General features: G+C 38.6%; 1 protein-coding gene across 31 annotated transcripts in view; it reads right to left on the bottom strand.

Annotated features, from left to right (window-relative positions):
• LOC129576874 (uncharacterized) overlaps positions 1 to 10,795 on the bottom strand; it is a 57,135-nt gene that overhangs the window by 22,560 nt on the left and 23,780 nt on the right. For all 31 annotated transcript variants that reach the window (XM_055462852.1, XM_055462865.1, XM_055462857.1 and 28 more), the window contains 4 exons: positions 8,724 to 8,835; positions 8,208 to 8,567; positions 7,173 to 8,102; positions 6,897 to 6,953 (listed from right to left, as the gene is read on the bottom strand). In XM_055462852.1, the coding sequence (XP_055318827.1) occupies positions 6,897 to 6,953; positions 7,173 to 8,102; positions 8,208 to 8,567; positions 8,724 to 8,835 (1,459 nt within the window). The remainder of the gene's footprint in view (positions 1 to 6,896; positions 6,954 to 7,172; positions 8,103 to 8,207; positions 8,568 to 8,723; positions 8,836 to 10,795) is intronic.

Here is a 10,795-nt window from a genome sequence, read left to right as displayed (position 1 = left end):
TAAAAATACTGTATTCGAGATTGAGGTTCGAAGTAGCTAATGCATTTAGGTTGTTTTGCTTATTCGAAAAGCACTAGCTATTGGAAAGGTCATATGAGCGGCGGCACCATACCATGGCACGGCACAGGCAAAAACACACACACACGAACGCATACATACACATATTGCACACTCTCTGCGTTCGCACTCACATTCAGAAATTGAGCTGCTTGTTGGATGGTTGTCATCTCCAACACCGCCACCGCCGCCATGCGATCATATGCCATGGAATTGAAATGCAAAATTCACATGAAACGTGCGAGCAAATGAGATAGCAATGGGCAAAAAGCGAATGTGTATATTTATGGCAGACGAAATAAAATGAAGGCAGTGAATTAGTTTTCAGGCAAAGCAGTTACCGGCCATGCGAGAGAGAGAGAGAGAGAGTCAAGCCCCGTGTGCAGAAGAGATGGAAAGCAACGTCGAAAAAGATTGACTCAATTGCAAAGAAGTGTTTTTCGTTTTACATTTCTTCGGTGCTTTTTTCTTGTTGCTCGATGTCTAAATGTGATTTTGCACGTGAACGTCGTTAAAAACGGAAACGAAATCTTTTTCGAATGGAAAGAATGCTGTGGTAGTGATGCTTCTGCTACTTTCCGATGAACACACACGGCCACTTGGAAATTGGCTAATTGAATTCCACTTCAAGACGACTTAATGCTCGAGATAAACGGGCAACCCAGAGCAACAGGCCACCACCAACCAATAAAGAATGAAGAGAGATGAGAGAAAAGAAAACACCTCACACACTCACTCTCTCCATCAATTCATGAAATGTTGCTTCGATTTTACTAGCGTGGCGCCACATTTTATATTGTTTGCATCATCATGCTAGGAGCACGCGATCGATTGAGTGTGAAACCAAATTGGTGAAAACCATTTTCCTTCCGTCGTATATAAATATTCTGAGAGCGTTTTGCTGCCGTTTTTTTTTTTCGTGATCGAAGTCCGAGTGCAAAATTAAATCAAATGGCAGTTCAGATCAATCGGCCAGAAAAAGAAAGAAAAAAACAATCTATGGTCAACGGAGACAGCCAATGAAATCACCGAAATTGGCCCAGCCATTTAGCAGGCGGACGGGTGGCCTGGCTGAGAGTAACATATCAATTGCAAGGCAACTGTTTGCTCACGCTCAATTGATTCAAGTGCGTGTAATACGTAATGTGATATATCTTTTTCTGTGAGCAATTCAAACGTGTGATTGTTCTTTGAAATTAATTATTCTGTAAGTCACATGCACAATTAAGCGAAAACGGATCGAACGACGAAAATGAAAAGACACACACACGAATGCGCGCACGCGCACGCACAAACTCACAAACGAAATGTGATTCCGTTGAATGCTGAATGAAATATACTCATTAATATTTAACGAATGTTGGTCGCCTCAAACAGAAAAAAAACATTAAAATTGCATACAGTAAAATTAAAAAAAGACGACTAAATGGTTAGTAGCAGTAGCAGCAAGTCAGTACTGTTTTTTTTTCTCGTAGTAATAGGCACACGTTAATTTGGCGCGCCAAACACAAAAAAAAATAATTGTGTATATGTGACAGAGTTATGAAAATTTAACATTGCGTAGACAATTTATGATAGCCATGCGCAAATATTGCCGAAGCATTTCTCAGCACATCAAAATTCAGAAAACAGACACACCGAGAGATTCAACACTCAAGCTCACGGTCAAATTCCGTGTATGTTTCAACTAATAAAACAAAAATATGAATCGAATCGTCTATGACTATGAACGAAAACAAAAATGAAATAAAATAATTTCAACGTTTTTAAGGGCAAATGATCATGAAAAAAAAGAATAGAAGAAACAGCAAACGGAGGAGTAACGTATACTGTCACATTAAATCAGTTTGCTCGATTAGTTGGCATATTTACTTGTCTGTCGGTTCTGGTGAAATGGTTGTTGTTTTATTTTTCACTCTTGCTCATTGAAAAGGACAATCGAAAATGGAAGACATATGTGTACACTGTACAGTACAGTGAACGAAAAATAAGAAACGAATCGAAAAACCCACGGAAAATGAGCATTGGGACGGTGTTGCAAAGTGAAATGTGAATTCATTGGGCACACCAGTTGTGCCCATGTTAAATTTAACATTTTCGTGTGATTTGCGATTTGATTTCGGCTCGAGCACGTCAACTGAATGAATGTCGTTTGCATTGCCGCATTCGGATGACAGCGTCGATTCGTATTATGGTGATGTTTTTTTTTCGTCTTCTCTCTCACTTTGGTATACGTGTTAAACCCATATACCACATATCATGTTACCAAGTTCAGCCACTTTTTTTTCTGCTTCTCTCTTGGTCGCAATGACAAAGAAACAACAAGCATTTTACAAGTGTCGCATCGCTAACAATGGGGTGGCGAGAGAGACAGAGCAAGAAATAGAGAGAGAGAGAGAGAGAGAGAGAGAGAAATGCTGAACATTTTGCGCAATCAGGCCTTACAATTATTATCACCATAACCAAGTGTGTGTGTGTGCGCGCTCGACCGTTCACGCTCCTCTCAATTAATTAGGTTGCTCAAGCGCCAAACGATCTCATACACACTTGCATTCAAATCGGATACATCTCCCGTATTATTTCACATAAATGAGAGTTCTATTCATTTAAATAGCATTTTTGCCTTTGTTCTTGTTTCACCAGAATGAAATCATAGAGTTTTCTATGATCGATGATCTAATTGAGATGAGCAAAAGAAGAGCGAAAAAAAAACACACACACACACAGTTAGAATTTAGAAAATGCTAACTTTAGCTGTGCGGCGCGTACCAGAAACATCGATTTCATTCTCAAATGGCTTGGGCAAACGAAAACGAACATCAACATCGGTTGGACTGTGAGAGAGAGAGAGAGAGAGAGATGCTTGAGATTTCAGACTTGAGATTTCGTTAAGTGTATGGTAGACAAAAAGTCGCGACACACTCTTATTGCCACAAATTGCAGGCGAACGCGATGTCGGACGATGAATGATTAAATGATTAGAACATTATTGAAGACAAGAGAAACCACACAAATGAGAAAATCACGCAAAAAAATTATTGATCTTGGAACTAATAAAGGCTAATTTTACGAAAATTGAAATCAATTTCAACATGAATCGAATGCTAATTGCTCAATAAATCCGATCGCAATTCAAAAATTTCCTAATGCACACACATGTGGTCATGAAATGAAGAACGAAAACACACACACACACTGAGTACTGTTTGAATTTTTCACAGCAACGCGGCACTTGATTAGCCGCATATTTTGTGTTGCTGTTTTAATTTTCTCTTCAATTTTTGCGCAAGCAGCGCACTTGCAAAATAACAAACGGACCAAAACATATTGCGTTTGAGTCTTGAATGTACAGGCATGCACACACACACACACACTCACTGTGTGTGTGAAACAGTTTGTTCTTGATAGTTGGAATTGATAGTATTTAACTGTTTGATTTGAGCTTATAATTAGCGCTACTTGTTGGCACTCCATAGATTGGCACTGACGGTGTATGTTTTTTTGTTGTTGTTGCTATTTGCATCAATTTGCTTTACGGAATGGACATGTAGATATATATTTAAATGGCTTTATTATTTTGTTCACATTTCGCCATGTAGAAAAATCGGTCAAATTGATAGTTGGGCATCGATCGGTGGGTCATACACAACACCAATAATTAAAACCAATTTTTTTGTTTCGTCGAGTTTCAAAAAAAAAAAACAGAGTACAAAACGAACGTACGAACAAGAGGAGAAAGCGGAGAAAAAAGTGAAATAAATCGTCATTTTGAAGGTGCACACACATTTACGGGCAATTGCACAAACACATGCCCACGTGCACGCAACGAAATACGCACATCTGTTATTTTTCGCATGAATAGGTTGCGAATTGCAACACACTCTGTCTTCCACTACCTATTGGCTATGGCCAATGTCAACAACTGTCAAATTAATGAACTGACAAATGCTGCTCTTGATTTTTGCACACGTTTCGGTCAATTTTGTGTGAGTGTGTGCCTTGTGTCACATTACGACGAACCGAACACACAACATTGCAATTCGTTCTTTTTCCCCTCTCTCTCTTTCTCTCGCTCTCTCTCTCTCTCTCTCTCTCTCTCTCTCTCTCTCTCGTATCAAATTTTCTTTCTTGATCCGGTTGTGAGTTGTTGAAGAAAAATAAATCAAATCCAATCTTTTTTTGAACTGCCTTGAAAATCTGAGCAGATTTTGAATTATCAACGCTGAAATAATTCTTGATTTGCACACGCTTGTACTTTGAAGAAACGCAGAAAAAATAATTTCGTTGTAACTGCCCAAAAAACATATGCGATCATTCATCGCCCAAAAATGTCCGGGACGATTAGATTAAATTGTTGTTTTTTCTCTGCGTTCTAGCTGTTAATTCGTCTAAAATTACGTTCTCTTTTGATTCATACAATATTTTATCACACAAAGAACAATTGCTTTATAAAATAATCAGAACAGTAGGCGAATTTTGCGCAATTGTTTCATAAAGGAATTTCAATGTCACACACTAAATGAATTTCACACACTAGAATTTCTAACTCACTTCCTTTTTCAAAACACACAAATTTTGTTCAACGTTGCTCGATTTTTTCTTTTTCGTTGTTGTTGTTACTGTTGTTGTTGGCTTTGAATAATTGAAACGTGTGTGAATCGATCACGGATTGAGAGGCAAACAAAAATGAAAACAATCAAAAACACAACACACTTCATACAGTCCCAAATTGATACAATGCGATGAGAGTAAGAGCGAGCGTAGCAAAACAGCACAGTCAAAAGTAAAACAACCGAAGCATCCAGCTTTTTCATATCTCGGGTTTGTGTATTGTGTGTCGCAGGCACGCGTTCACCGTGCACGACAAGCGAAAAAGGCACCAACAGCAACAACAACAAGAGCAACATTTCTTCATCTCTCAGTATCAATGTTTCTCGCTGTTGTCGCTCGAGTATATTTGCTCTTGTTCTCTCTGTAAATTGTGTGGAGAGTGAGAGCGACAGAGACAGACCGAAGGTAAGACAGAGATATCGAGTGAGAAGTGCCGTTGAAATGTTGGACAAAATGTAAAACAATGCGAGACAAGCAAAGAATGATGAAATGAAAACCACAAAACGCAGGGCCAATTCCATGTGTGCGTTATTAGTACTTTCTCTCTCGACAAGGGGAAGGAACCAAAAGGAAAGAAAAAAACTAAACGACACAAAAATAGATAGTAGATACACACGCAGCCGTTTTGAAGCGACTTGAAGTGCTCGCAAGAAAAATGTAGAAAATGTTTTAAAACGCAAACACACGACAGCAACAACAACAAACAGCCATAACAGCAGCAACAGCAACACCAACAATAACTGTCGACGAAAAATCAAGGTTCCCTTCTGTGCTCACACATACGAAATGTGTGGCAGAAGACGAAAAACACAAACTATAACATGATGTAGAAGCACCAATGGAAACTTCATGTACATCATGCACAAAAATTAAGTCCTCTTTCGCTCGTCTGTATACACAAATTTCCATTTGTTTGAAAAATCGCACCGTTTACAGGCAGCGTAAAGCAAACAGCCGAACATATGCACATCATTCGCCTGCTGCTTCGTGAAGAAGAAAATAGGTTTTGTTGTGTAATTTCGGAGTTTTTTTTTTTGGGGGGGGGGGGAGGAAGGCGAGAAGAAGAGAGTGGAAAGAAGTGGCGAGATGAAAATTGTTCAAATACTGTTCCGAAAAATCGGCACATATGGAATTTCAAATACCCGATTGACTTTTCAAAAACGTAAACGATCTTCCTCGCACATGCAAACGCACCACACACTTAGATACGTACACAGAAATTGTGTTTCACACTTATCGACGAAAACTCCAAACGTAGAAAAAAAAGCAACCAACCAAAACGGATGTATCTTTTTCGACAAAATGTTTTATATACGCGCGCACGGTTAAACGAAGCACTGATCAACATTTGACGCCTTATGTGCCAGCAGCTCTGGACTATGACTACAACTGAGAGAGTTTAGCATGAAAAACTAGTGTAGTACTTCAGTATCAGTTGGCGGCTGGTCGTTGTTGTTGTTGCTGCTGCTGCTGCTGTGGTTGTTATTATTTTATTTTCATACATTTTGCGCTCTGTTTCGAGGATACAGAAAAGTGTGTGAGTGTTTTTCGCTGAAATGAGTGCGACAAGCGTCTACATCTCTGTCGCTCTCTCGCGTGTTTGACTGTTATGACGATGATGACGACGATCGTTTTATGCGAGAAACATTTGCTGTTGTTGTTTCTTTTCTACCCTCTGCTTTGTTTCCATCTGTCATAACTGCCTGCCGAGCATATTTATTAGAAAAATAACATTCAAACCGGAAAATATTCAAAAGGCAAAAATGTGGTTCGCATTCATTTCATCTGGCGACCCCTTTTAACTCAATCGTCATAGAGCCGAAGACATACAATTCAATCTTTTGATCACAAAAACGCGAGAAAAACACATTTTGGTGACAACATTGAGAGCAACGTGCATTTGTGCGATTTTAACCAAATTCATTTTTGTTGTTATTTTTGCGGACTATTGATCCACGTTGATTATCTTCTCAACAGTCAATATCGCATACATCTAGTATGTAAATGACATAATATATTGAGTCAAACCTGCTCAAGCTAAAAACATCGATGAAGTAATGCATTTCGATTTCTTATATTCATTCTTTTTGCCTTTTTTTTTGTTCTACGCTTGAATCATCTGTGATGAATCCAGTTCTGTATTGAATGAGTTGTCCAATTTGGTTAACACATTTTCGGTGAATGTGTGATATTATAGAAATTGAAATGACGGAATTTTATGCACTCACCAACTTGCAGGAGATCATCTGCACCGCATTCATCCTCTTGCCGTCTCGTTCGTTCCGCTGAAACAAGAAATAAACAAGAAAAATTAGATCATTGTTTCTCGAATTGAATCAATCATACGGGATTACTCAGTCCACAGCAATCAATTTATATTTACATGATTTATTTTATTTTTTTTCAAACAATTCTCGGATTAATAAAACAAAATCAATCATGTGTGCAACCGAAACGAAACAAAATGATCTGCAAAACAAAAATAAAGGAAAATCTCTGGTCACCTGGATTGAAATAGTGTGCGGGTCGTATTTTTTCAATGAATTTACTCATTTTGTCATTTTTGGTTGGTACCGGCCCCGGGCAACTTTCCTCCAATACACGCGAGCATGCCCGATGAATATTCAATTCGCAGTTTGTACAGTGGTAGCCTTGTGGGCTAACGCCCCAAATGATATTTTGACAGTGATTACAATGTGCCACCTCATAATACTGTTTAAGGACTAAATGATGGCCGCGCACCATAATTTTTCGATTTTTTCCAATCAATCGACTTTTAAAGCTTTTTTCACGGCTAACAAAATGATGAACACGTTCAATCGGCCCGCCAGGTGTTGAACGTGTGATCAAAAAGACGCGATGCAATACGGTCGACAGTGCCGATGACAATGCCATTTTCTTGGGGCATTCATTGGACGATTCTTTATCGAGATCGTCGAGAAGTTGTTGCAACTTTGGCAATAGCGTTTCTTCGACGATTCGTTGCTCTTTCACTTTATCGCCTTTGGCTTCGAGTAGCTGCTGATCACTGGGGCCAAACATTGTACCCAAGCCAGCGGTTCGTTTCATTTGAAATTCAGCCAACTGTTGTACGATACACTCTTTGGCTCGGTGTCGACTTTTCCAGAAGATTTTCCGCAAAATTTCCCCTTTATCGTGCTCATTCTGTAGTACATCGTCTACTTCACGGGCCAGCGATTCGTCAACACCTTGCCACATTAGCGGCGCACGTGGAACTAAGAACGTTGAATGAATTTCATACGACCATTTTCGCATATCCTTGACGGTGCCCTCTTTGTACAAGCCCGTTATCAAATAGAATAACAATTGCGATGGATTCGAATTCGATAGGACAAAATTCAAAAACACCGCCAAATATGGTGTATTCTCCGGCTCAAGCAGTTGCTGTAGTGATTTGAACGGACCGTGATCATCTATTTTCAGAAAGAAAACGAGAGAGAGAGAAAGAGAGAGAGAAACAAATTAGTTTTCAACGAAATGGAAATGGGATTTAAAAAAGGATCTCATTGGCAATTTACCGCTAATCGAATCCTGATCATCCACCAATTCATCGTCTTCCATGGAAATGATTTGACGCTGCAGAATGTTCGCTTGTGCCGCGGATATGTTACTACAATTGGCACCGTACGATGCAGCCGACGATGTGGATGTATTGAAAATGCTATCATTTGCCATAAATTCATCGTGTTCACTCAAATTATGTGAATTCGGATTGTTTTGTACGGTGGCCGATTCATTTGAACATGATTGCGTTGTATTCGATGCTTGTTGAAAATAATTACGTTTCGGCACCATTGGATGCTTTGAATCGGATGCAGTTGATTTCGTTTTGATTTTATATGGCGGCGGAGGTGTACCTGGTGGCGTCGTTTCGTCATCTGTTTTGTTTTAGTTGCCGATTTTTTCCGTTTGGTTTTGATCAAAAGAACGAGACAGACACAGAGAGAATGATCAAAATTATTAGTTTGATGAATATTTGTGTGGTTGCACATAAATCAAATTGTTTTTTTTTTTGTTCGATTTGTTCAGCTTACCAAACGTGTCCGAATCACGGGAATGTAAATGCTGTTCTGGCGATGATACAACGCGACGATGCGGTGACGTGTTGTTCAGTTGATTAATTTGATGCGGAGTCAAGCCAAGAGCCTACAAAATCAATTTTTTAAATGGATTAGTTGAAAGTGGATCGCATTGCAAAATGCAACAAAACAATGACAAGAAGAAAATTGGTGGGAGAAATTTGTGTCGGGAGGCTTTTCTTCATCAAAGCTGAATCAAATTGACATTGGGAACTTTTTTGTTTTTATTTTCTAAAGAAAAAATAAGATGGAAGAAGAATCGACAACGACGACGACGACTCACAAAAGCATATTTTCGAATGAATAAAACAACAGAAGCAATGAAAACTAAAATGAAATAAAATGGAAGTACAATGATGAAATGGAGTTAGCACAACACCGACATAAGCAACGAACACAACCGGGCAAACAAACTTGATGAAAAATTGCAAAACCAAATATTTATTATTAATTATTATATTTGGTGAAACGAAAACAAAACAAAACAAGCAGGAGAACATTGAAGCAATGCTCAAATGAAATATACTCGAAAAATAAATAAATACAGGCACAAAAACCCTACGCACACGTAATACGTCAAGCAATAATCATAATTGATTGTATAGTTTTAAGTGCGGCTGTTGCTGCTGCAGCAGTTCACACCAAGTCTCAGATAGTGAGGCTTATTTGCGAAAAGCGCATATCACATGCATGCGAGTAATATGAGCACTTGTTGGAGCACGCCCGAGGCTGCACTCAAATGATATTTATTCACTCGTGCTCGCTTTCTCGCTGAACTCACTACCTTAAATTCGCTACACATAGTGTCTCTAAAGAGATTAAATCCAATTATACACCTTGGCATTTGCGGTTTGCGCCAATAAACGCCCTACTTTGTACGCATTTGCTTCATCAATGGAAGCATTCTCTTTTCCTGGCATTTTACTTCAGCATCTATTTTTCATGCAAGCGAAAGGAAAGAAAAAAAAAACGTTTCTGCATCCTCTAATTTCACATTCATTGCCTATTCAGAACATCACCATCAACATCATGAATACATTTCAATATGACGCTAAAACGAGCAGTAGCAAAACAATGACGACATCAGTTGTGACTTTCGTCGAAATTCAAAGTGATTGATTTGCTAGCGACGCTGGCTGGCGCGATCTTCTTTCTCGTGCATTCTGCCCACCACATTCTCGGATTATATGAATGATTTTTTTTTACATGGTGAGAAAGAAGATCGCTGCAGACGATGAGAAAGTGTGACAAAATTACATGCACTACAACCGAAGAAAAACAAGCACTACACACTCATTGAATCTAAAAAAAAATATTTAAAGTATTTTCGGTTTTTGTCGCAAACAACAAATATGATATGTGTCTAACAAGCTATTTTTACCCAAATACCAAATTCTAGGAATCATCCACAACGCATTCTGTGATTCATACGAATTACAGCTACTCTCGTCATGACTGATTTTTCATATTACAGTAACGAAAATTTTGACTTTTTTTTTTAAATCATCGAAAATCGTTTCATCGAGTAAAGGCCTTGCTCTCTTTCTCCCTCTTTCTTTGTTTTTCTCTCTCGCGGTGCGTGCTCGGAAAAACTGACCTCACGTGTGTGGCGTGCGGAAGTGAAAGAGAAAAGAAAAAGGCGAGACAAAAATGGAGACAGATGCCCCTTGTCAAACTGTTAATATGTTTTGGTTTTAGTGGTTATTTTTGTATTAATCATGGGCTTGTTAATCAATTAGCATGAATGTTTGTAAATTAGAGAAGTAACGCAATAAATCCTTTGCCAAAATGCGCCGATATTTTCATCTATTTTACAGCGCGCACTATTACGCTTTGATTTTCGAATACGATTCTGGTGAAGGGAAAAATTGAAAGGAAAAATCTTTTTTTTCTCTCAAAATCACACATTGACGATGTGCGCGACGACTAAAAGCGAAATTTCGCAATAAACTTATCTATGGGTGAGATTGAGAGTGGAGTATGTTTTTTCTTCGATTTATATTTTTGAAAAGGCGAGTATGTTTTCT

Source organism: Sitodiplosis mosellana, unplaced genomic scaffold (assembly GCF_009176505.1).
Source record: "Sitodiplosis mosellana isolate CC-2019 unplaced genomic scaffold, AAFC_SMos_1.0 Smas_scaffold_6191, whole genome shotgun sequence".
Lineage (NCBI taxonomy): Eukaryota > Metazoa > Arthropoda > Insecta > Diptera > Cecidomyiidae > Sitodiplosis > Sitodiplosis mosellana.
The sequence above is the reverse complement of the archived record's forward strand: the minus strand, read 5'-3'. Positions and strand labels throughout refer to the sequence as shown.